This window comes from Psammomys obesus, unplaced genomic scaffold (assembly GCF_907164565.1).
Source record: "Psammomys obesus unplaced genomic scaffold, mPsaObe1.curated_primary_1811, whole genome shotgun sequence".
NCBI classification, from domain to species: domain Eukaryota; kingdom Metazoa; phylum Chordata; class Mammalia; order Rodentia; family Muridae; genus Psammomys; species Psammomys obesus.
Genome location: NW_026596091.1, coordinates 3,794,294 through 3,817,900, shown reverse-complemented (window position 1 = coordinate 3,817,900; position 23,607 = coordinate 3,794,294). Strand labels below are relative to the sequence as shown.

The 23,607-nt window shown below is 45.9% G+C and overlaps 1 protein-coding gene across 1 annotated transcript in view; it reads right to left on the bottom strand.

Moving 5' to 3' along the window:
- Nt5dc3 (5'-nucleotidase domain containing 3) overlaps positions 1-23,607 on the bottom strand; it is a 61,301-nt gene that overhangs the window by 9,211 nt on the left and 28,483 nt on the right. The window contains exons 3-12 of the mRNA XM_055627754.1: positions 23,119-23,193; positions 22,447-22,502; positions 15,206-15,296; positions 14,121-14,258; positions 11,054-11,114; positions 8,747-8,849; positions 8,547-8,648; positions 6,624-6,705; positions 5,481-5,567; positions 4,139-4,279 (exon numbers count right to left, since the gene is read on the bottom strand). Of these exons, the coding sequence (XP_055483729.1) occupies positions 4,139-4,279; positions 5,481-5,567; positions 6,624-6,705; positions 8,547-8,648; positions 8,747-8,849; positions 11,054-11,114; positions 14,121-14,258; positions 15,206-15,296; positions 22,447-22,502; positions 23,119-23,193 (936 nt within the window). The remainder of the gene's footprint in view (positions 1-4,138; positions 4,280-5,480; positions 5,568-6,623; positions 6,706-8,546; positions 8,649-8,746; positions 8,850-11,053; positions 11,115-14,120; positions 14,259-15,205; positions 15,297-22,446; positions 22,503-23,118; positions 23,194-23,607) is intronic.

Genomic DNA, 23,607 nt, shown 5'->3' with positions numbered 1-23,607 from the left:
TGGAAACAATCTAACCCCTCCACCAACAGAGGCCCCCAGGGAAAGCCAGGTCTCACCAACAGTGACTGCTGGCATCTCAGTCATGAACTTCCCAGTCGCCAGAACTGCAGGACACAGGTGTTCCTTAAGCCACTGCTCTATGGTAGATTGACAGCAGCACAGAGCAAATGAGAGGGGACCACAGTGGCAAGAGGGAAAAGTCCCCAGAGCGGTGGCTAGACTGACAACTGCCAAAACTACTCCAAGTAGCTGCCAGAAGCCATGCAAATTCTCCTCTCCACTGCTAGCCTTCAGGTGAAGCCCAGTGCAGGCTCTGTACATGGAAAGAGTCAACTGGAACCTCCAAGTTCAAGGAACAGTCTTCAGGCCAGCCCTGCGAGGGCTGGGGTAGATAGCATGAGCACTCCACTTTGACAGCTGCCTCTGCTCTGATTTTTGTTCTAAATCAGCATGTATGTCTCAGCATGTGGAGGTGAGAGGTCAGGGACAACCTGCAGGACCACATTCTCTTCTGGGCTCCCAGTGCTGAACTCAGGACACCACACTTGTCAGCAAGCATCTTTATCCAGCGAGCCATCTCACCAGCCCTGGTCCTGAATTTAGAGGGCACCCAAGGATAATGGGTGGTCTCCAGCAGCCCAGGACCACAGGCTGTGAGGGGAAATACAAAAAAGGAGAACAGCATGCTCAGAGCAGGGGACACCTTCCTCTGTGAGTCTGTCTTGATATAGCTTCTTCTTGGGCCTGGCTATGGCTCCCTCCCTCCTACCCTTCCAAGACTTTCTCCATCACTTAGGCATTAGCAAACTCCTCACTTATACCCATGTTATCAGCATCTAAACGTGCTTGTCCCTCTACTTGAGAAAACCTACCTCTTTTGTGCTATCCCTTCTCCAATTCTGTCCCCTCCGAGGCACACTGTCAAACAAGCCTCAAGTATCTGCAGTCTACTTGACAGTACTTGGGTCTAAGTTATTTATGACATTACGTATTACTGCTTCATTATTAATTAAATTATTACCCACTAACTTATTATTACTACTTACTTCTTTCACTTAAAGGAAAAGTGTGTCCTCCAGAGTGAGCAGCTAACATGGGAAGACTAACCAGAAACCCACAGGCACTCACCCATCCTCCTCCGCACAGCTGTCACTCAAGAGAATCAGCTCTGTGTGTGCAAAACATAGGTTGACCAATCAATGCATCGCCGCCCACCCCCTTGTCTGGACAGGATACCGAAACCAGGCCGGCCCAACAGCTGCCACCAGGTAAGCCAGATCCAGGAAGTACCCACTCTACTGTCTGCTTGTGAGCTGACAAATGGGGGTTCTTAATGAAATGGTTGAGAAACAGAAGAATAATTCCATGAAAATGAAATCTATATTTCAGCATCCATGGCTTATTGGGACAGCTACAGCTGTGTGCTCACACTGTCTATGGCTGCATTGAGAAAAACTGAGTGCTTAGGACACAGCCCACACACCCTACAATATCCACTCTCTGGCCTTCAAAGAAATTTGCTGACCCCAAGTCCACACGTGGCCTGAACAGGCCCTGCAGAGGTCTATGACACCAGCTCTAACATCCTTAGTCACGACGACTTTAAACATCCTTCAGTGCCAAGGAAGAAATTCTATTCTGCTGCTTATTTCATCAGGCTTAACTCTAAACGACACTGCGCTGCTCTTCCCCAAATTAAACCTGATCTCACAGGATACGTTTCTTAACAATGGGCTGTTTATTCTGAAAATAACCACCCTGCGAGAGTTCGAGAAGCAGGAGTCATCAGATCAATGGAAACACATGGAACTTTCCAGGTTGGGTGATGGTGCGGGTAGGGCATGGGGAAAGACACTCATCTGGATATGTTTAACTGATCAGCCTCACCCCGTGCTACATGGCAGCCACACCTGACAGAGCACTCTAATCCTCAGAGCTGAGGGGAAGCAGCAGGAAGAGACCCAAGAGCTGTGTGTACATGGGTGTGAGGCCAACCCTAAGGATTTCTCTGCTGAGCTCCGGAATCACTGACACATGCAGGTTGCGCTCTCAGGCTCACCCCAGAGAGCGGAGAAGAGGAAACAAGCAGAAGGCCCTAGCCTTAAGTCAGCCAGCCTACATGGCTTCAGGCTGCAGACTACTCTAATTACTCCTCTAGTTAGAAGAGTGACTGTGACTCTCAGCCTGTTTCCTCTCCTATGAAATCAGGGTGGAAATGTAAGTGCTAACTCCCTTTTCCTGGTCCCCTAATCTATGTCTTGTGTAATTCATTCTGTCTGTCACAGAAATATTTTCAGTGCTAACATTCTCTCAGGTATGGAACATTTTTCATAAGGGGTGGGGATAGCAACAAAACCTGTTTCCAGAGCCAACTGTAATGCAATCACCACAGTCTTCACAGGGAGGTCACTTGTGCATTTAGTCATAGAAAGGATACAAGTCAGGGGCTAGAAAGATGGCTCAAAGGTTAAGAGCACTGGCTGTTCTTCCAAAGGTCCTGAGTTTAATTCCCAGCAACCACATGGTGACTCACAACCATCTAAAATGAGATATGGTGCCCTCTGCTGGTGAGCAGGCAGACAGAACACTGTATTCATAATAAATAAATCTTTTTTAAAAAAATACAAATCAGGCAGGAGCCATCTCCCTTACTTTCAGGGTACATCCCCAAGCCCCAATAACCTAAAATTGTGGGCACTATCAAACCTTATATGTACTGTGTTTCCTATGTGTGCATGCCTATACCAAAGATCAATTTATAAATTAGGCACAAGATAAGAGATAACTAATAATAGAACAGTAATTTTAACACTATACTGTAAACATTATTTAAAATTTATGAATTACTTGTTTCCAAAATTTTCCATTTCATATTTTTGGACCACTTAACCACAGGCAACTAAAATACAAACACAGAAAGAGGGCCCAAAAACAAGACTATCACAGACTCTTAGCTCCATCTGCCAACTAAAGCAGCAAGCACTTCAGGGCAGTGCTGCAAAGCCCAGACTTAGGCATCACAACGCCTCAAGTTGAGCCTCCCAGATCATTCTATGCTCTCAAAGCCCAGCCTCCTTGTTCTAAAATGGAAAGACTGCGCCGGAAAATACAGGCCTTTAAGAATCCGTGTGCCATGGGAGCACTCAGCACAACGGCAGGCTCACTAGGAAGAACTACCACCACCATGAGACAGGTGCAGGCTCAGCTGCATTAGCCCATCAATATTTTTAGAAAATCACCTCATAGCAGACACAGTAAAGAAAGCAAAACAAAACTCCAACCAGAGGAGCCAAGAGCCCAGGTCTCGAGAGCCTACCAGAACCCAGGCCCGGAGGACGTGCGGGGGCCCACGCGCTGGAATGTGCACCCTGGGAGAGAGCTTGGCAGAAGCTGTGGGCAGCAGGCCATGACCAGAGGCTGCAGGTGTGCCAGCCAAGAGTGGCCATCTGTGCCAACTAACCTAAAATCATCTTCACTCACTCACAGAGCATGGCCAGCTGAAAGGCACGAAAGGAGACTAAAGGTAGCTCATGAGATGGGGTGGGAATAGCCCAGAAAAGTGGTCATAGATACAAGAGAGGGGGCAGTATCTTGATCTAGGAAAAGAGTGTAGCAAAGGCATGCTGTCTTAACTGCCCCAGGCTGGATGCATGACTCGCCAACGAACTCCAGAAAGCAGCTAGTCACAGTGCCATTGGAAGCCAACCTGGTATCCCGACTTGCTTTGCGACTCTTTGGTGCCTACATAGGCATGTTCATTACAGAAGACCCTTCATTTTACAGATGGGGAAACTGAGGCCAGTGCAGGGAAGGCCCCCGGGTAATCTAAAAGCAAAGTGGGTGGCTGAACATAGCTGAATGGACACTAATGAACATATTTTCACCAACAGAGGCACAGAAATAGTACCTGCCTTTGAGACCCTGGAAAGGCTCTCCAGATGGCTCTGGGGGCATTCATAAAAATCCCATCAAGAGGAAAGGTCAAAATAACCACTAGCAACTCTTCATTCTGCTGAGGAAAACTTAAACCTTATACTTCACGATTACACAGAAAACACGGGACATTGTTTTGATCAGTAACTATCTTTAGCTTAAAGGGAAAAAGAAAAGATGGAGAAAACAGAAACAGCACCCTAACCTGCATCTGCTCCAAGAGGCCAGTCAAGGTTTGCAGCCATGTCATGGTCTGAATGTACTGCTCCGTGTTCATGATTCTGAGCTCGGACCGCAGCTCGGGGATGATGGCTCCAGTGCGCCAGCCATGCTTCAGCGTCAGGTCCTGATCACACAAACCGAAAGATGTGTCAGTCCCTCAGAACTCACCACGGTGCTCCCTTCCCCAGACAAGGGAGGCATTCGCTCAGTCACTCTTTCATTGTAATGGTTAGTTATTAACCAAGTTGAATGCGATGAATTACACTTAATTAAAACCAATTTGGCCCCCGGGCTTTGACCATTTCACCCAGAGAAAGTTTCTGTTCTGGAAATGATGGCTGTGACTCACAGCTGCTGCACGGAGTGGGGTGCTGTGTGTGTGTTGGGAGGGGGCCATGGAGACATTAACCACGGTCTGTGGGGGTAAAAAGTGATCTGTGAGGTCAGGGACAGGGAGAGAGGTTCAACCCAAAGGCTCCAAATGGTCCGCATTCAAGCTGAGTGCGGTGCAGCTGGAATCCGAGCACCGCACTGTCCAGCACGAGATCAGGATTTCCAGGAAAGCTTCAGCCATACGCTATGAGATGCAGTCTTTAAAGAGGACCTGGAAGCAAGATCAGCAGTACAGCACTTGCCTGGCATGCACACTTAACCCTGGCTCAGTCCTAGCCCTGTGCCTGTGTGGGAAGTGTCCTTTATTCAATACTGCAGCACTTCCCAGACCTCTGGGGTACCTCTACCATGTACCAGGCCCTCTGGGTTACGGGGAACCATAGACCCTCAGGCCTGAAACGATCAGATAATGCAAGCACACTTGAATGCATTTTTATACCACATATCACAACCCTGTGAGTTCACAACAGGCCAGGATATCAGTTTTGTTAAAAAAAAAAAAAAAAAAGGCCTCCTCCAGCTCCTGGCAATGCCAGCTTCTGCTCTTCAGAAGTGACTGACTAGAAAGAAGTGCAGCTGGCTGTGAGCATTTGCATGCGCGCTTGAAGTTAGTGACATATTGATAAAAGGTTTTGACATATTGATGGAAAAAAGGTTCCTGGCATTTAGGGAGTACATAGCAGAGTGATTTAAATAGAAGTTTCCTAATTAAATCTTTGAGTACATTTCTAATTTCCATCATTTCAAAGAGAGGGGAAAAAAATCTATCTTTTCACAACTCTAATCTCTCCCGCTTTGTAAAAGTGAGACATTCAAAACTGTGACCCACTCCTAGTTTCTCAGAAAACCATAAAGATAACCCAACAGGAAAGAGAATCCCCACTAGATGGAGTTGAAGACAGCCATCCCCACCGGGAAAAAAGGCTCCTCACCGCCAGGTCACTGTATATGTGGTCACCAAAATACAGCACTTTGGATCCTCTCCATCCTGTGAGCTTCAAAAACTCATACAAATTGCCCTGAATGAAAGAGGAACATAAATCATTACAGGTTGGAAACTCAGTAGCCCATAGTTTACAAAACCTGCTTTAAAACTTGCAAGAATTGTTTTTAACTCTTAGGATTTATTTAAAGTATCAACATATAAAGCTAAAGGTACACTCATGGAAAATCTTTCAGTTCTTTCCTTGATGACAAATGTACTCTAAAAAAATTTCACAGTCAGGCATGATGGTACACGACCTTAATCCCTGCCCTCTGGAGGCAGAGTCAGGAGGACCTCTGTGAGTTCGAGGCCAGCCTGGTCTACATATTCCAGGCTAGCCAGGACTGCATAGTAGGACCATAGCCAGGAACAACAACATTTCAGATTACATAAGCCTCTTTGCAATTATCTTTACACTAACCAAACATGCTGAGACCATCATTCCATATAAATGACTATGAATTTTATTGTAACTATTACAGCTGATCCCTTCTGCCAATGCCCTGATGGTGAGCATTCCCAATGTATTTTGAGAACATTCTTACAGAAAGTTCTATTAGCCATATCTAAATCTTCTAATTTTTTAGAAGTAAATTGACTGAATTAAGAATAATTTTTCAAGCCTAGAGAATACACTCATTGCTAAATCCAGCAGGCTATTACAACCCACCAAGAATGTTCAGTAAAGAAAACAGCTGTGGTGACATAAGAACGCTCAGCCATTGTGTGAACTCTTGACAGCTTTAGAGGATGCACATGAAATGCTTCTCAGCAGCAAATATGTTGGGTGAGTAATAATAAGCCAAGATCAATGTGCCTCAAAGAGAAATCTCAGAGGTTTACTACTGACATTTTACATTTTATTATAGAGGGTAATATTTTAAATGTTATTTTTTAAAATGGCCAACTTTGAGTCAATCTGAGTACCAGCATACTAAAAACACATTGACTTTGACTTAAGTTTTACCATCTAATCATCATCAGTCAATTAAGATATCCGACTGTCCCAAGCACCTGGCCAGTCTCTGTATCCAGCCCTGTGACTGCTAGCTGTAAAACAACAGGAAGAGACTGGTGAAGGCGTAGGTACCTGCTTGTAGATCTGGCCCTTCTGTAGTTTGTGGATTTTATCCCAGAGCAAGACACCTTTCTCATTCACCTTTCGGAAAGGTCTAGCAACAGAAAAGCAAAATGTTATTAGGACACATGATAACTGTTAAGTCTCTCCTCTCCACAAAATACAAAATGGGAACTCATTGAGAACAGGAAGTAGATAGCTCTTGAACCACAAACCTCACTGCATCCCCTGGCCCCGGTCACTCCATGCCACACTACACAGGCCCCACCACAGACTCACTACCCACGAGTAGGTGATAAAGAACAAAGAAAAATAATCATTGTAGGGTCAACCACCCTTGCAAGCACAGCCTGTGAGCAGGTTTCCCTAGGACAGCGGTTCTCAACCTTCCTGCAGCTTCCACCTTTTAATACAGTTCCTCATGCTTCCGTGACTCCCAACCAAAAAGTTATTTTTGTTGCTACTTCAAAACTGTCATTTTGCTACTGTTGGGAATCATAATGTAAACATCTGATACGCAGGGTATCTCATGTGTGAACCGCTGCTCTAGGATGTGTGGCAATGCAGAGAGCACCTGCTTCACAAGGGGTCTACAGACACTGCTGCCTGCAAATGTTATGGGGAATGGGGGGCTCTGGCAGCCTGGGTCAAATGTCAGGTGGAGGGCAGAGGCAGTAGCTAGGATGGGACTCACCCTGAAAGCACAGTCCATGGGACTCAGGGTACCTTTTTGCATAACTGTTTCTCCAGTCACAAAAATAGAAACTCACTGTAGGTATCAGAACCCAGTTTTCCTTTTCTGAGGAACATGAAGATCTTTTTGTACACTTTTATTTATATCTCTTTTCTTTTAATCCTGTCAGCAATCTCTCGTGTGATGTCATATTCTCAAACACATTAGCAGTAAGACATGCTGGCTGCTTTTACTAGCCAAATTCATCATCTTTAGTGGCTGCTTAATACTTCCTCACATGGATATTCTGAGTAATGAGTCATCTTCAACTGCTGGCTTTCATAAACAACAGAAGGAATAGGGATGTCTCAGCCACTATTCCAGACATCCAGAACAAGAGGAAAAACAGTGCTGGGCTGGGTCCTTCCAAGAAGAGTGTGGGCCCAACCCCTCCACCGTCATGAACACTTCAGAAAAGCCTGGGTGAAGGGAAGCCCAGCTCTCACAGGAACCTAAGCATGGTGTAAAGGCTCTGTAAGCAACATGGCGAGCATGTAGCTTCCGACCGCACTCAAAACTCATTCTCTGTGCTGAACTTAGCATCACAGTTGTACACATACCACACTAACTTCAGATACATTAGGATCCTAGGAGCTACCCAGAGGAAAGGCAGGCCACCAACTACAGACCATTAGATCATTAGAAAGGCAGAGCTTTTCTTAGAATGCTACCATAAGAATCCTCAACAGCAGCTGGATGGTGGTGGCACACACTTTTAATCCCAGCACTCGAGAGGCAGAGGCAGGCAGATCTCTGTGTATTCAAGGCCAGCCTGCTCTGCAAAGAGCATTCCAGGACAGCCAGGGCTACACAGAGAAACCTTGTCTCAAAACAAACAAAACAAAAAAGGGCACCAATTAGTTCTATTTCAAGAGCTGCCATGAGGCAGTCTGGCATTGGTGGTGCTCTCTTATACTTCACATCTGGAGCCAAAGACCTACTTTGCTGTACGGTATTAATCCTTGTTTTCCACTGTAGTCTCAATTTCCTCAAGCCTGACTCACAGAACCGCAGCAACCCACACTGAACTGAGAACTCTGTCTGCCATGTGCCATGGAACTGTTCCCGAAGCTAAGTGTTAGGCGGGTCACAGATTAGAAGCTGAGTCCCAGATGCTTATGATTCTGTGACTGGCTCTCACTAAGAGATGTTATTCCTGTATTCACACAGACACCCCAGTCCCCCAGTAGACGGGCCCTCACCTCCGCTTATCATTGAAGAAGTTCGGTTTCTCCGCCTGAACTATGACCACGTCAAACAGGTCCCTCCAGTCCTTCCCCACGATATATCGCATCCCTTTGTTTCTGGAACAAGGCAGCCAGGTGAGCTGACATCAAAGGGAAGAACTTTTTTTTCCTTGCAAACTGATGGTAAACGAATGGCATTTGACTGTGGGACTTACACAAAGCTACTTGGGCTATTGGTAATGAGGAACATCTTCTTGCCGTGGGCAGCCAGTTTGGCCAGCACTGCACGGGTCTGCTCGGCATAACAGATGTACTTTTCTAGGAACAAGAGAAAAGTTCACACAGTCGGGAAGAAATCAGGCACTCTGGGGGCACTTACAAGATGGGCATCGGTGGCAAGCAGTGTCCTAGGCACAGTGGGGAAACGCAAGTCTCAAGGAAGGCTGACTCAACTCGATTTTTGACAAAGAAGCCAAAACCATTGAATGGAAAAAAGACAGCATCTTCAACAAATGGTGCTGGTCCAACTGGATGTCCACATGCAGAAAAATGAAAATAGATCTATATTTATCACCCTGCACAAAACTAAAGTCCAAGTGGATCAAAGACCTCAACATAAAACCAGATACTCTAAATCTGTTAGAAGAAAAAGTGGGGAACAGCCTAGAACTCATTGGCACAGGAGACAACTTCCTGAACAGAACACCAACAGCACAGGCTCTAAGAGCAACAATCAATAAATGGGACCTCATGAAACTGAAAAGCTTCTGTAAAGCAAAGGACACTGTCATCAAAACAAAACGACTGCCTACAGAATCTTCACTAACCCTTTATCTGACAGAGGACTAATATGGAGTATATACAAAGAACTAAAGAAGCTGAAAAGCAGCAAACCAAGTAATCCAATTAAAAAATGGGGAACAGAGCTAAACAGAATTCTCGACAGAGGAATATCGAATGGCAGAGAAACACTTAAAAAATGCTCATCCTCATTAGCCATCAGGGAAATGCAAATCAAAACGACCCTGAGATATCACCTTACACCCATCAGAATGGCCAAGATGAAAAACTCAAGGGACAACACATGCTGGAGAGGTTGTGGAGAAAGGGGAAGCCTCCTCCCCTGCTGGTGGGAATGTAAACTGGTACAACCACTCTGGAAATCTATCTGGCGCTTTCTAAGACAATTAGGAATAGTGCTTCCTCAAGACCCAGCTATACCACTGCTAGGTATATACCCAAAGTTTGCTCAAGTACACAAAAGGGATATTTGCTCAACCATGTTTATAGCAGCTTTATTTGTAATAGGCAGAACCTGGAAACTACCCAGATGTCCATCAACGGAGGAATGGGTACAGAAATTGTGGTATTTTTACACAATGGAATACTACTCAGCAATCAAAAAGGAGGAAATCATGAAATTTGCAGGCAAATGGTGGGATCTAGAAAAGATCATCCTGAGTGAAATATCCCAGGAGAAAGACAAACACGGTATATACTCACTTATATAGACCTATTAGATGTGATAAACATAATGAAATCTGTACACCTAAAAAAGATAATCAAGAGAGCGGACATGGGGTAAGATGATCAATCCTCGTTTAGAAAGACAGATGGGATGTGCATTGAACGTATGACAGGAGTCTACTGAGCGCATTTGAAAGACTCTAACTAGCAGTGTTTTCAAAGCAAAGACTCATGACCAAACCTTTGGCAGAGTACAGGGAATCATAAGAAAGAAGGGGAGTTAGTCTGATGGGGAAAGGATAGGAGCTCCACAAGGACCAAATATATCTGGGCACAGGGTCTTCTCTGAGACTGACATTCAACCAAGGATATGGTTATATCCTTATATATGTATGGATATAACCTAGAACCTCTGCTCAGATGTAGCCTGTGGTAGCTCCGTAACCAATTGGTTTCCCATAGTGAGGGGAACAAGGACTATTTCTAACAGGAACTCAATGACTGGCTCTTTGGCCTCCCCACCCCCCAAGGGAGGAGCAGTCCTGTTAGGCCACAGAGGAGAGCTTTGCAGCCAGTCCTGAAGATACCTGATAAAACAGGATCAGATGAATGGGGAGGAGGTCCCCCCTAACAATGGACTTGGAAAGGGGCACGGTGGAGAGGAGGGAGTGAGGGAGGGACTGGGAGGGAATGAGGGATCGGGACACGGCTGGAATACAGAGTTAATAAAATGTAACTGCTAAGAAAAAAATAAAATTAAAAAAAAAGAAAAAGAAAGGCTGACTCAGCCATGTGTGGGTGCCCGCTGCAGTGGGAACAAGGATACCACACAGGCACATACACGCCCGGTGAAAGGGAGGATGGTAGGAGTGGAGCTGCCATCACCGCTCTTAGAATTAGACTGACAGACACCAAGCCCTAGACAGAGAGGAGATGCTGACACTGCCAGCCCTTAAACAATACGCAGGGAACACCTGCGGTCCCTGCTCAGGCCCTGGGTGGGGTGTGATGTTTAAATGGCCACGGCAACTCGGCAGATACTGCTGAGTACATACCAATATCCGCTTCAATTGCTCGGTACATTATTCCTTTGATGTGGACATCCCTTATGGAATCCTGTCAAAAGGCAGATTTGACATCAGTGGAAAGGAGCTGAGGGCGCTGGAGTTAGTCCCAGTGTGAGCTACACATCCCAACACCATCCCCCTCACCCCAGTGGCCTGAAGAGACGTGAGTCCACAGTGACAGCGCTGTTACCAATGAGACTTCCAAACGACTCATTTTTAAAAGGTCAATTGTGTAACTCTGAATGAAGTCCCATGTGACAAACTGTTGTTTTCATGCAGGATGGTGAGTCCCTGCCTTGCCTCTTTGTGTCCTTCCTTCTCCATGTCTAGATGCAGACAGTTCTGTGAGGCAAGGCAAAGGCAGAGAACCAAGGACGCCTCCTCTTTGGAGGCCCAAGTCACTGTTACCAGGCAGCAACAATCCAAGTGGCAGAGGCAGGAACGAGGGAATGACAGAAAGTCCACTGTAGGCTCAGGGTTGGGGCAGCATGAGGTCACTAGGTGTCACTGCAGAATTCCTCTTGTGGGTGGGGGCTGCGTAGCTACCCTTTTTAGACTGCTGGAGGGCCATGGACACTTTCTGGTACCAGTGGCAGGCACCTAAGTCTTACACTATACCGTGTGTGGACTTCTGTCACATGGCCACTCTGGGCTGTAAACTTAATCTCAATTACCATAAACCCATTTCAGTTTTACACAACACAGAGGGCAATAAGGCAATAGTTAAACACAAGCTAGACTGCCTGGATTAAAAATCTAGCCTCTGCTACTTACTAGCTGCATGAGCTTAGGCAAAACCCTCAAGCTGCCTGTGCCTCAGTGTCTTTAACGTGGGGGCGATGATAACGGTGGCGCTTCCCTCCAACCCCAATGCGAAGATTTAATGTGTTACTATAAAGCCCCCAGAGCAGCCTGGAGCACTATCAACTCTCCACAGGTGCCTGCTGCTGCAGTAGTGAGCCCTGTAGCAAAGACTGGACCTTTGTGAAAACCTTCCTCCTCTGTTACAAATGAGTCTTACATATACGGAATTAAACACCACATAAACTTAGCCAAATTTTTATGAAAGTGATGCTGAGAAACTACCAGGCATCCTTCAAATCTCAACCCCGAAATCAGGACAAAAGTCTACATTGCATGAGGGAACTAGAGAGATGGCTCAATAATTAAGAGCACTGGTTGCTCTCCAGAGCTTGGGTTTAATTCCTGACACCCATGTGGTGGCTTACAACAAACTAGGACACCAGGCACACACAGTACACAGACATGCATGCAGACAAAACACCCATACACACATACACACACACAGCAAGCTAGGCATGGTGGTGCACACTTTTAATCCTGGCACTCAGAAGGCAGAAGCAGTTTTCTGTGAGTTCGAAGCCAGCCTGATCTCCATACCAGCCAGGACTACATCGAAAGACCCTGCCTCAGAAAAAAAAATTACACTGGCCACGAGCATTCAAGAAAAATGGTATAGAAATATGTATCTTTAAATATATATAATTTTTTTATTAGTCTTCTCCAACAGTCTCAGTGCGTGGGTCATCCACACCCAGCAGGAGCCGGCCAACACAGAGGAAACTCAATGGAACGGTGACACACTGTTGGCGTATGTTTGGCCCCAGCTGCTCCTCTGTCTGTAAATAAGGTCTCTCTGTGTTTTCATGAGCTAACTATGTGTTTCTTGTGCTCTTTCTTTGTTTTTATTTATTATTCTGTTCTTTTGCTGTTGTTTGTTGTCCTCCAAAGAGAGAAAAAAGGGGAGGAGTTTAACAAAAGGGAAAGTGGGAAGGATATGGGAGGAGTTGGGGAGTTGGGATATCATGCTCAGAATATACTGTGTGAAAGAAAATTCAATTAAAAGAAAATGATGGCTAGGACAGGCATAGTGGTACAGGCCTGTAGTCCCAGCACTCAGGATACAGAAGCAGGCAGGTACCTGTGGGTTAGGGGCCAGCAGGGCCTTCAATAGCAAATTCCAGACCAGTCAGGGTTACAAAGTGAGACCCCCATCTCAAAAAAATAAAAAAAAAACCCAAACAACAACAAAAACTGTGGCTATAGGAACACATCATAGATAAAAGAAATGGAATTATTATTTCAAAACACCACACACATGTATTTTTAAAACTCACATTTCCATGAAATTAACATTATTTGAAACATTACCATGTTCAAGTTATTGTGCTGCTTTACTTATATTATGCTGTTTAGACCTTTAATAATCTTGATAGGTAGGTACTAAATGTTCATTTACTAAGAAACTGAAATACAATAAAAAAATAAGTAATAAAAAATTTTAATAAAACTGGATTATAGTACAAAACTGTACTCTATGATTATCTACCACATAAATAATACCTGAACATAATTTTTAGTATTGAGAAAGTTGACACAGCTTAATACATATAATTCTATAAATGTGAGTCTGAACATGATCTAATATGTAAACTTGTAGAATGTGTGTCTATGCACCTAAGGGTGTGTATCTGTCTGCAGCCCTCCAGTGGGATTCTGACACTTCTGCAGGCCTCAGTGAGCCGCATAGAGCCCTTGTGAATATGAAAGAAAGGTTCCCTATTAGTCCCTCCCACCCCAGCCTCAACCCTGGGCATCTTCGTGGAATACAGCGTACAGCAAAGCACCTGTATGCCACAAAGGTATGCAATTCTGTTCTGGCATTTGAAAAGTATTTAAGAAGGACTCCCTCTGGTGACTTCAGCCTCATGGGTGAGAAAATGGGGCATGGACAGTGGCCTCTCCTGCATGAAGAGGAAATATCCACCTTACGGGCAGGCTTAGGGTACAAGGGTATGCAGGGCCGCCAGAGGATTAGAAGTACAGATCACAGCGGGCACCATCTGTGATGGAGCACGCTACCCCGATTATTCTGAGACAGCCATGTCCCTTTATGACTTCCACAGTCAATCACAGAGGCAGGTGACCCAGAGCAGGACAACTCTAACTGCCCACACACACCCAGAGAGCAGCTGTCCTACTCTGGGAAGCCACACAGCCACAGCCCTGAACTCATCCTGCCCTCGGCCCTCACCTTGACATCTTTGTATAAGTGCACCGGCTCGTAGTCGATGTTGTTCTTCAGGAAGTGTTCATTCACACAGGACAGCAGGGTCATCTCGGGCAGCGAGAAGATATCCATGAACTGCTTCATGGTGTTCCCGTGAGAGCTCTGCAGAGGCAGGGCAGGCTTAGCAACACAGACCCTATCTCACAAGGTGACAGGCAGCGGACGGCTGCCAGGAAGCCAGGGGTTTCCAGGAACCCACACTTGGCTCCCTCTGCACAGAGGGACCTAACAGCAAGAAAGTGATATGCTCTCTTGTTCCTCAGCCTCATGAGAAGCGATTCTTACTAGGTATCCATGGCTACCCTCTCCTTACATCCTTTCCTTCTTTCCTTGCTCCCCAACCCACACATACACTTTCCCAAGTGTCAGCACCACTTCCCTCTCAGGAGGTTACAGAGGTGAGAAAAGCCGGGGTCATGCCCAGACAAAGGCGGCTGAGTAGACCTCAGTCTCAGAACTCTCCAGCCTACCTCAGGACAGCCACACCGCTTCTCTGGCAGCAGCTAGTGACATAGACCAAGAGGTGGGGCTGCACCTGCATGGGTATGGTGACAACTGGGGTAGACATGGAAGATGGAAAAGGCCTCCACCAAAGGGAGAAAAGAGCGAACAGTGACTCTATAATCTCTCTCCCTTCCACACCCTCTCCAGACCCAATCTGGGGATCCTACCAATCACACACACACAGCAGATGGGCCCAAGAGGTTAAGTTTCTTTAGCTACAGGTGTCCCCTACCCTAATCACCAGGGGCTCAAGGCTTGGCTCTTGCCATCAGCAGATTCATCTCTTGACTAACTCGTAGCTCACTCTCAGGAAGAAGCGCCCAGCTGTTGAAGCAGATGTATCTATCTTTCTCCCTCCCTCTGCTCCCCACTTTCCTCCACGGCACCCTTCTAACTGATGTTCTGCCTCACCTGGCACCTGGGAGCACCGGGGCCAGGACCTTTGAGGGCCAAAGCCGAGTCCCTCCTCCCTAAGATGTTTTCCCAGACGCCGAAGAGCCAGCCAGAGGAGAAAATGGATCAAATGAACCAGTAGCTCGCCTTACCTTGCCATAAAAGTCGCTCATCTGCTCCAAGGGCACATGGGACCCCTCGTACATGTCGATGACTTCTTCATCAGGGACAACACTGAGGCCTCTGAAAAGAAATAAACATGGTGTCGATACAGTGCCCAATGGAGAGAACGACTCAGGACGTCTGTCTACCGATGGGGTTTTCCCCGCTATGGTGGGAAACCTGTTGTTATCATGAGGTAAAATGTGCCAGGGCAGCAGCTACATCCAGCAGGTAGGCCTCTATTAGTAACGTGAACCAGATATATGCCCGGTGGTGGTACACACCTTTAATCCTAGCAGATCTCTGAGTTCAAGGCCACCTGTTCCACAGAGTTCCATCACAGCCAGCGAGAGGACTTAATTCCAAGGAACCGGCCAGTCCTAATGGGAGTCACATAGCCTCCAAAGGCACCAGTCAATCCCAATCAAGGTCATGTAACCACAGTAGGAATTTCCCTTTCTGGCTTTAAAAAAGGTCCTGCAAGGTCCCCTCTTGGTTAGGGCCTTTTTTGTTTTAGTGAGCCACCCCAGCATGCTGGTTTTCTCTGCAGAATAAACACTTTCCTTTTATACTACTTGAGTCTGGGGTCTTCCTTTAGCAATTCTCAGACCTAACACTAAGACTACACAGAGAAACCCTGTCTTGGAAAACCAAAACCAAAACAAACAAACAAACAAAAAACAGATATTTATAGCAATAACTAATCCCACATGCAATCTCCGACATGCCAAGTAGTATTTGAGCTGGGCACACAGTTACTTGTCGCCTGTCCTAAGGGGTCTGTGTTCTTCCCACGGGAATGGCCACGTGTCTTCCTCAAAGTTAGCAAGGTAGAAAGCAGTGTGTCAGGATTTAAATCCAGGGTCTCAACCCACCATGATGCAAGGCTTCCCAAGGACTTCCTTTGGGGTGGAGTTTTTCATACATTTGAGCAGAGAAAGGTTATTCCTGTCTAATTCATTCTTCTTCCTCCACTACAGTCCCCAACATTTAGTGCTGAGATGGAAAAGGTCGCGCAGGAGGCTAAGAAGATTAGACCCGTGATCCAAGGCAGGCAGCGCAGTGAGAGGGGTGCTAGGTGACAAGAACTAGCTTCTATCTGCACACACCCACGGTCTGCCTGCCCCTGAAACTTGCAAATCAGTGCGGCTCCTGCATAGCCAGTGTCATTCTGGCCTTGGCTACCAGCAAGCTGGGTGTGTGCTATGAGGGTGTCACGGCTCACCTGGAGTTGCCCATCCCAGAGAGCTGCTCTTCCACCCTTCTCCAGGGGTGAGCACTTGAGACACAGAATTTAGAAAACTTCGGAGAGCCTAGCTGCCCTCCACAGAGGAAAGTCAATCAGCAGGAATTCCAACAGGCTGACCAGGTAAAAAGCAACCTGACACTAAGATGCAGACACTATGCATGCATCTCAGTGTATGCTTTGTCCTCAGGGTCTGCACTCCCCACTGCATTTACTGACATTTTGCCTGAGCAACTGGCTACAACTCCTGGCCTTTTGAGAGCAAAAGAACACTGTGCTTCAGCAATCAGATAAGACCTTGCTAACAAACCAGATCATTCTAGACCGACCTTGGAGAACAGCTCTGGCAAAGCTGCCTTCTACAGAACCATACAAGGAAAGCAAGCAAGCAAGCTTGCTCAAACCCCCACGGGCCAGACCTTGCCCTTGGAAGCCACTGCTGTGGTTGAGGGTATAATCTGAGGGTATAAGCCTGAGGGTATGATCTGCAGTAACAGATCTCAAACCAAGCAAGACTGGAACTGCTGCTTTCTTCCCACCACCCGTTAACTAGTTGAGAAGGGAATGGGAAATGCACCTTCCCAAGCACACCTCCATTTCACAACCAGCTGCACAGAGCAGGCTCTGAGGTTGGCTGTTTTACAAAGAAACCAAGGCTCCCACAGCATCAAGAACTTGCTGAGACTGATGACTTTGTGTGCAGGCAACAGAGTGGGAGTTCACAGGGAGGAAGTGAAGACAACCCCAGACTCAAGCCCAGGACACTGCGCCCTGGAGATCCACTCTGCTCTGGCTAGGACCTACACCTGAATGTACTTTCTTCTTAAACACCTCATCTGGCTCCTCCTGCACAAAGGACATATAAACAAAAGGGACAACAAAAGAGGGCAAGGAAAGGGTGGAATAGGACAGACCATAGTAGGGGCAGGAGTGGGAGCATTTTTAGGAGGCAAGGAGAGGGGGAGGAGGAGCACGAGACAGGCCAAGCAGTCGAGGGGAATGCAGAGCAGAGGCCTGCATTGCTGTCACCCAGCTCCTGCACTCCCTTTACTGGACTGTGCAGGATGGGGCTTGTGCTCAACCTTTGTGAATGGCAGAAAGCTCCCCCTTTTCTCTCCAGACCAGGGGCTGGGGAGTGCAAGCTAGTGCTGCTTGAAAACACCAACTCAGGAAGAGAGCCAGAAAAGAAAGCTGGGGAAGCACTTACCACACCAGCATGAGGACCCAAAACTGACCCCCAGAACCCACATTTAACAACACGATGACGAAAAAAGCTGGACACAAGAGCTCTGTGCCTATAATCCCACCATTGCTACGGAAGCACAGAAAGGTGGATCCCTGAGGCTTGCTGGACCATCAGTCTCGTCAAACTGGTGAGTTCCAAGTTCAGGAGGAGACCCTGTCTCAAAAATAAAGTGAAAAGTGACAGAGAAAAACATCTGAGACTGATCTCTCCATACAAGCACACATGAACACACACAGAAACACACAAGAAAGAAAGAGAAGCGAGCTCTGACAATATCAATTTCAGACTCAAAGCCAACCATGCCTGCACCCAGATCTGTCTCTAGACCACAGTTCAAGAAAGCAATGCAGTTTCTTATTATTAAGCCGGTTTGTGTTAGGGTTCAGTTACTTGTAACTAAGAGTCTTAACAAACCCAGTAAGGCAAGAACATGTGTAGGACTGACTAAGAGTTAAATTAAAAACCTAACCCTTTCCAGAGTGGTTGTACAAGGTTACATTCCCTGGCTAAGATCAAAACTCAAGAGACAATACTTGCTGGAGAAGTTGTGGAGAAAGGGGAACCCTCCTCCACTGCTGGTGGGAATGTAAACTTGTACAACCACTCTGGAAAGCAATCTGGCGCCTTCTCAGACAACTAGGAATAGCGCTTCCTCAAGATCCAGCTATACCACTCCTAGGCATATATCCAAAAGATTCTCAAGTACACAATAAGGACATTTGCTCAACCATGTTTGTAGCAGCCTTATTTGTAACAGCCAGAAGCTGGAAACAGCCCAGATGCGCCTCAGTGGAGGAATGGATGCACAAATTGTGGTATATCTACACAATGGAATATTACTCAGCAATAAAAAAACAAGGAAATCATGAAATTTGCAGGTAAATGGTGGGATGTGGAAAAGATCATCCTGAGTGACCTATCCCAGAAGCAGAGGGATGCACACGGTATATACTCACTCATATAGACATATAATATAGGATAAACCTACTAAAATCTGTACACCTAAAGAAACTAATCAAGAGGGAGGACTCTTGGTAAAACGCTCAATTCCTATCCAGAAAGGCAAAGAGGCTGGACATCAGAAGAAGGAGAAAAGAGGGAACAAGTCAGGAGCCTGACACAGAGGACCTCTGAAAAGCTCTGCCCTGCAGACTATCAATGTAAATACTGAGACTTATTTGGACAACCTTTGGGCAGAGTGCAGGGAATCTTATGAAATAAGTGGGAAACAGTAAGACCTGGAGAGGACAGGAACTCTACAAGGAGAGCAACAGAACCAAAAAATCTGAACACAGGGGTCTTTCCTGAGACTGATACTCCAACCAAGGACTATGCATGGAGACAACCTAAGACCCCTGCACAGATGTAGCCCATGGCAGTTCAGTATCCAAGTGGGTTCCATTGTGATAGGAACAGGGACTGTCTCTGACATGAACTGATTGGCCTGCTCTTTAATTACCTCCCCCCGTGGGGGAAGTAGCATTACCAGGCCACAGAAGAGGACAAGGCAGCCACTCCTGATGAGACCTAATTGACTAGGATCAGAAGGAAGGAAAACGGGTCCTCCCCTATCAGTGGACTTGGGGAGGGGCATGCATGCAGAGAGTGGAGGAAGGGAGGGATTGGAACAGGAGGACGGAGGGAACCATGGTGGGGGGGGATACAAAGTGAGTAAAGTGTAATTAATAAAGAAAAATAAAACAAAACAAGGTTACATTCCCACCAGCAATGGAGGAAGGTTCCCCTTTTTCCACAACCTCTCCAGCATGTGTTGTCACTTGAGTTTTTTATCTTAGCCATTCTGATGGGTGTAAGGTGAAATCTCAGGGTCATTTTGATTTGTATTTCCCTGATGGCTAATGATGTCGAGCATTTCTTTAAGTGTTTCTCTACCATTCGATATTCCTCTGCAGAGAATTTAGTTTAGTTTAGTTTTAGAATTTAGTTTAGTTCTGTTTCCCATTTTTTAATTGGATTACTTAATTTATTGCTTTTTAACTTCTTTAGTTCTTTACATATACTGGATATTAGCTCTCTGTCAGATATAGGGTTGGTGAAGATCTTTTCCCAATCTGTAGGCTGTTGTTTTTCTGAGGACAGTGTCCTTTGCTTTACAGAAGCTTTTCAGTTTCATGAGGTCCCATTTATTGATTGTTGCTCTGAGAGCCTGTGCTGTTGGTATTCTGTTCAGGAAATCTGGCTCTTTCTCAGACAACTAGGAATAGCGCTTCCTCAAGATCCAGCTATACCACTTCTAGGCATATATTCAAAAGAGGCTCAAGTACACAATAAGGATATTTGCTCAACCATGTTTGTAGCAGCTTTATTTGTAATAGCTGGAAGCTGGAAACAACCAAGACACCCCTCAACTGAAGAATGGATACAGAAAGTATGGTACATCTACACAATGGAACACTACTCAACAATAAAAAACAAGAAAATCATGAAATTTGCAGGTAAATGGTGGGAACTGGAAAAGATCATCCTGAGTAAGCTATCCCAGAAGCAGAAAAACACACACAGTATATATTCACTCATATAGATATATAACATAAACCTACTAAAATCTGTACACCTAATGAAACTAATCAAGAGGGAAGACTCTGGCTAAAATGCTCAATCTCCATCCAGATAAGCCAAAGAGGATGGACAATTGAAGAAGGAGAAAACAGGGAACAAGTTAGGAACCTGCCACAGAGGGCCTATAAAAGGCTCTGCCCTGCAGACTATCAAAGCAGATGCTGAGACTTCTGGCAGGGAATCTTATGAAAGAAGTGGGAAACAGTAAGATCTGGAGAGGACAGAAGCCCCAAAAGGAGAGCAACAGAACCAAAAAATCTGAGCACAGGGGTCTTCTCTGAGACTGATACTCCAACTAAGTTGCATGCATAGAGATAACCTAGAACCCCTGCACAGATGTAGCCCATGACAGTTCAGTCTTCAAGTAGGTTCCATAGTAATGGGAACATGGACTGTCTCTGACATGAACTGATTGGCCTGTTCTTTGATTACCTCCCAAGGGTGGGGCAGCTTTACCAGGCCACAGAAGAAGACAATGCAACCAGTCCTGATGAGACCTAAGAGACTAGGATCAGAAGGAAGGAAAAGAAGACCTCCCCTACCAGTGGACTTGGGGAGGGGCATGAGTGAAGAAGAAAAGAGGAGGAGAAAGGGAGGAGTTGGGAGGGGAGGAGGGAGGAAACTACAGGGGGGATACAAAGTAAATAAAGTATAATTAATAAAAAAAATTAAAATTAAAAAAAAATTCTAGCTCTATGCCAAAGGCTTCAACTTCATTTTTAAAACAGTAGGCGGCCAGTAGAGTCTGAGACCATGATTTCGGGGATGAACGGCATGTGGGGCGCTTGTAAGGGCCAGGAGAGAAAGCACATGTGTACAAGAGGCCAGGGAGGAAACAGAGACTGTGGTGCTTTGACTAGGAATGGCTCCCTTAGAGTCATGTGTTTGAATGCTTGGTCCACGGAGAGTGACACTTTTAGAAGGTGTGGCCTTGTTAGAGGAAGTGTGTCACTATGGGGGCGGGATTTGCCTGGTGTGACACACACAATCTCCTTCTGCCTGTGGATCAAGATGTGTTTTTCATCGGACTCAAAGCATGTTGGTCGTTTGGGGACTTGGGATCTGGGTATTACACAAGTACATACATATATATACACACTGAAAAACAACAAAATTCTGAAGAGTCTGCCACACTAGTGTGCAGAGGGTACAGGGCTACTGGCAACATCTACCTGAAAACCTGTTTTACTCTCATAAGGAAGAAAAAAAAAAAAGACAGAGACAAGAATCTAAACTATAGTCCATCCACAAGTACTTTTTTTGTTTTGTTTTGTTTTGTTTTGTTTTGTTGTGTTTTGTTTTTCAAGACAGAGTTTCTCTGTATTGCCTTGGCTACCTTGGAACTCTGTAGACCAGGCTGGCCTAAAACTCATAGAGATCCACCTGCCTCTGCCTCCATGAGTGCTGGGATTAAAGGTGTACACCATGGCAGCCAGCTAGTCCACATGTGTTTTAAATCATAAGACACAAACTAAGTACATACGGACCACTCTCCTGAGCCCCTCGCCAATAAGGAAATGGCAACAGTCAAAACCCTTCATTTTAACAGTGAGAATTTCATTTTTTTACTTTTTGTTGTTGTTTTCCAGATAGGGTTTCTCTATGTAATAGCCCTGGCTGTCCTGGACCTCTCTTTGTAGACCATGCTGGCCTTGAACTCACAGATCTGCCTGCCTCTGGCTCCTGAGTATAGAGACTTAAAGGCATGCGCCACCGCCCAGCCTTTCTATGAATTCTAAAAAGGAACAAAAGCAGCCTTAATATCCAACATGCTAACCATCACAGTGAGAATGTGATTCTCCCTCCATCACCCCAGCAGCCCAGCCCCTCTACGCCTTTTCCCAGGACCCTCGACAGCATCCCTACAGCCTCCTCCTGATGGTTCCTCATGACCTGAGGGCAAGTATGCCCACCACCACCTGCCATTCTGGGCTGTAGTGCTCACCTGTGTGTCTTCGCACTCACCCTCAAGCTCCAGAAGGCACCCAAGTAGCCAAACCCTCAGCACTAGCATGCACCAGGGCTCATCCTGTATTCCTGATGACTGAGTGAGCGACAGACCTGTGATGCACACACAGCCACTTCCCTCATCCCTGGTCAGTTAGCAGGACCTGAAATCCAAAGCCCCCGGGTATGAATGGACCATCACTTGCTCTTACCTGTAGACAGTTCCCATCTGGATATAATGAAAAGCATCAATCTTCATCAACACTGCCTTTAAGAACATAAACATGTGCACACGTATGAATAGCAATTTGCATACAAAATGAGCGATCCCAGGGTTGTTATAAATCCTGTCAGTGTTTCATTTCCTTAACACACTGGTCCTCAATCTTCCTCATGCTGCGATGCTTTAATACAGTTCCTCCAATTATTTCATTGCTACTTCATAACTGTAATTTTGCTACTGTTATAAATCATAACTGTGTTTTCTGATGGTCTTAAGTGATATCTAAGAAGGGTCATTCAACCCCCAAGGGGATCATGCCCCACAGGTTGAGGACCACCGCAGGCAGTTTCCAAAAGCCTTACTTGTTAACTGAGGTGCTTTTTAAGGAAATGACATATGAGCAAAAGAAAGTATGACAACTGGCTGCTCCTCCCATACCAACATGACCACCAGCATTAACCGTCACTCCCAAACAACACCCAGGGTGCAAGCCTCAGTGCCTCTTCCAACTGGCTCGACCAAGTATATTCAGATCATCTGGCTCTGCAACCCCAAAGAACTTCACTCCAAACCATTCACAAAGAAAAGCGCCAGTAGTTTTATTGAGCAGTTCGATTTCCAAACACCATGAAACTACAGAAAAACAGGAGATCAAACTCACCCGCTGGACGTCATAATGGAGTCCACGGATGGCAAAGTTTGGGTCATACTCGTACTTCCTGATTTCCACGGGATACTGAGAGAGAAGACAGGACACATGGCTTAGCTGAGGATGAAAGAGGAAGCCAGGTGTAGGGACACACTCCTGGGATCCCAGCACTTAGCATGTTGTGGCAGAGGATCAGGAGTTCAAGATTATTCTAGGCTATGCACTCAGTTCAAGGCTAGCCTGGGCTACCCTCTGAAAGAAAGAAAGAGAGAGAGAAAGAAAGAAAGAGAGAGAGAGAGAAAGAAAAAAGGAAAGAGACAGAGAGTGGAAGGAAGGAAGGAAGGAGGGAGGGAGGGAGGGAGGGACGGAGGGAGGGAGGGAGGGAAAAAAGAAAAAAGAAAGAAAGAGAGAGAGAAAGAAAGAAAGAAAGAAAGAAAGAAAGAAAGAAAGAAAAAGAAAGAAAGAAAGAAAGAAAGAAAGAAAGAAAGAAAGAAAGAAAGA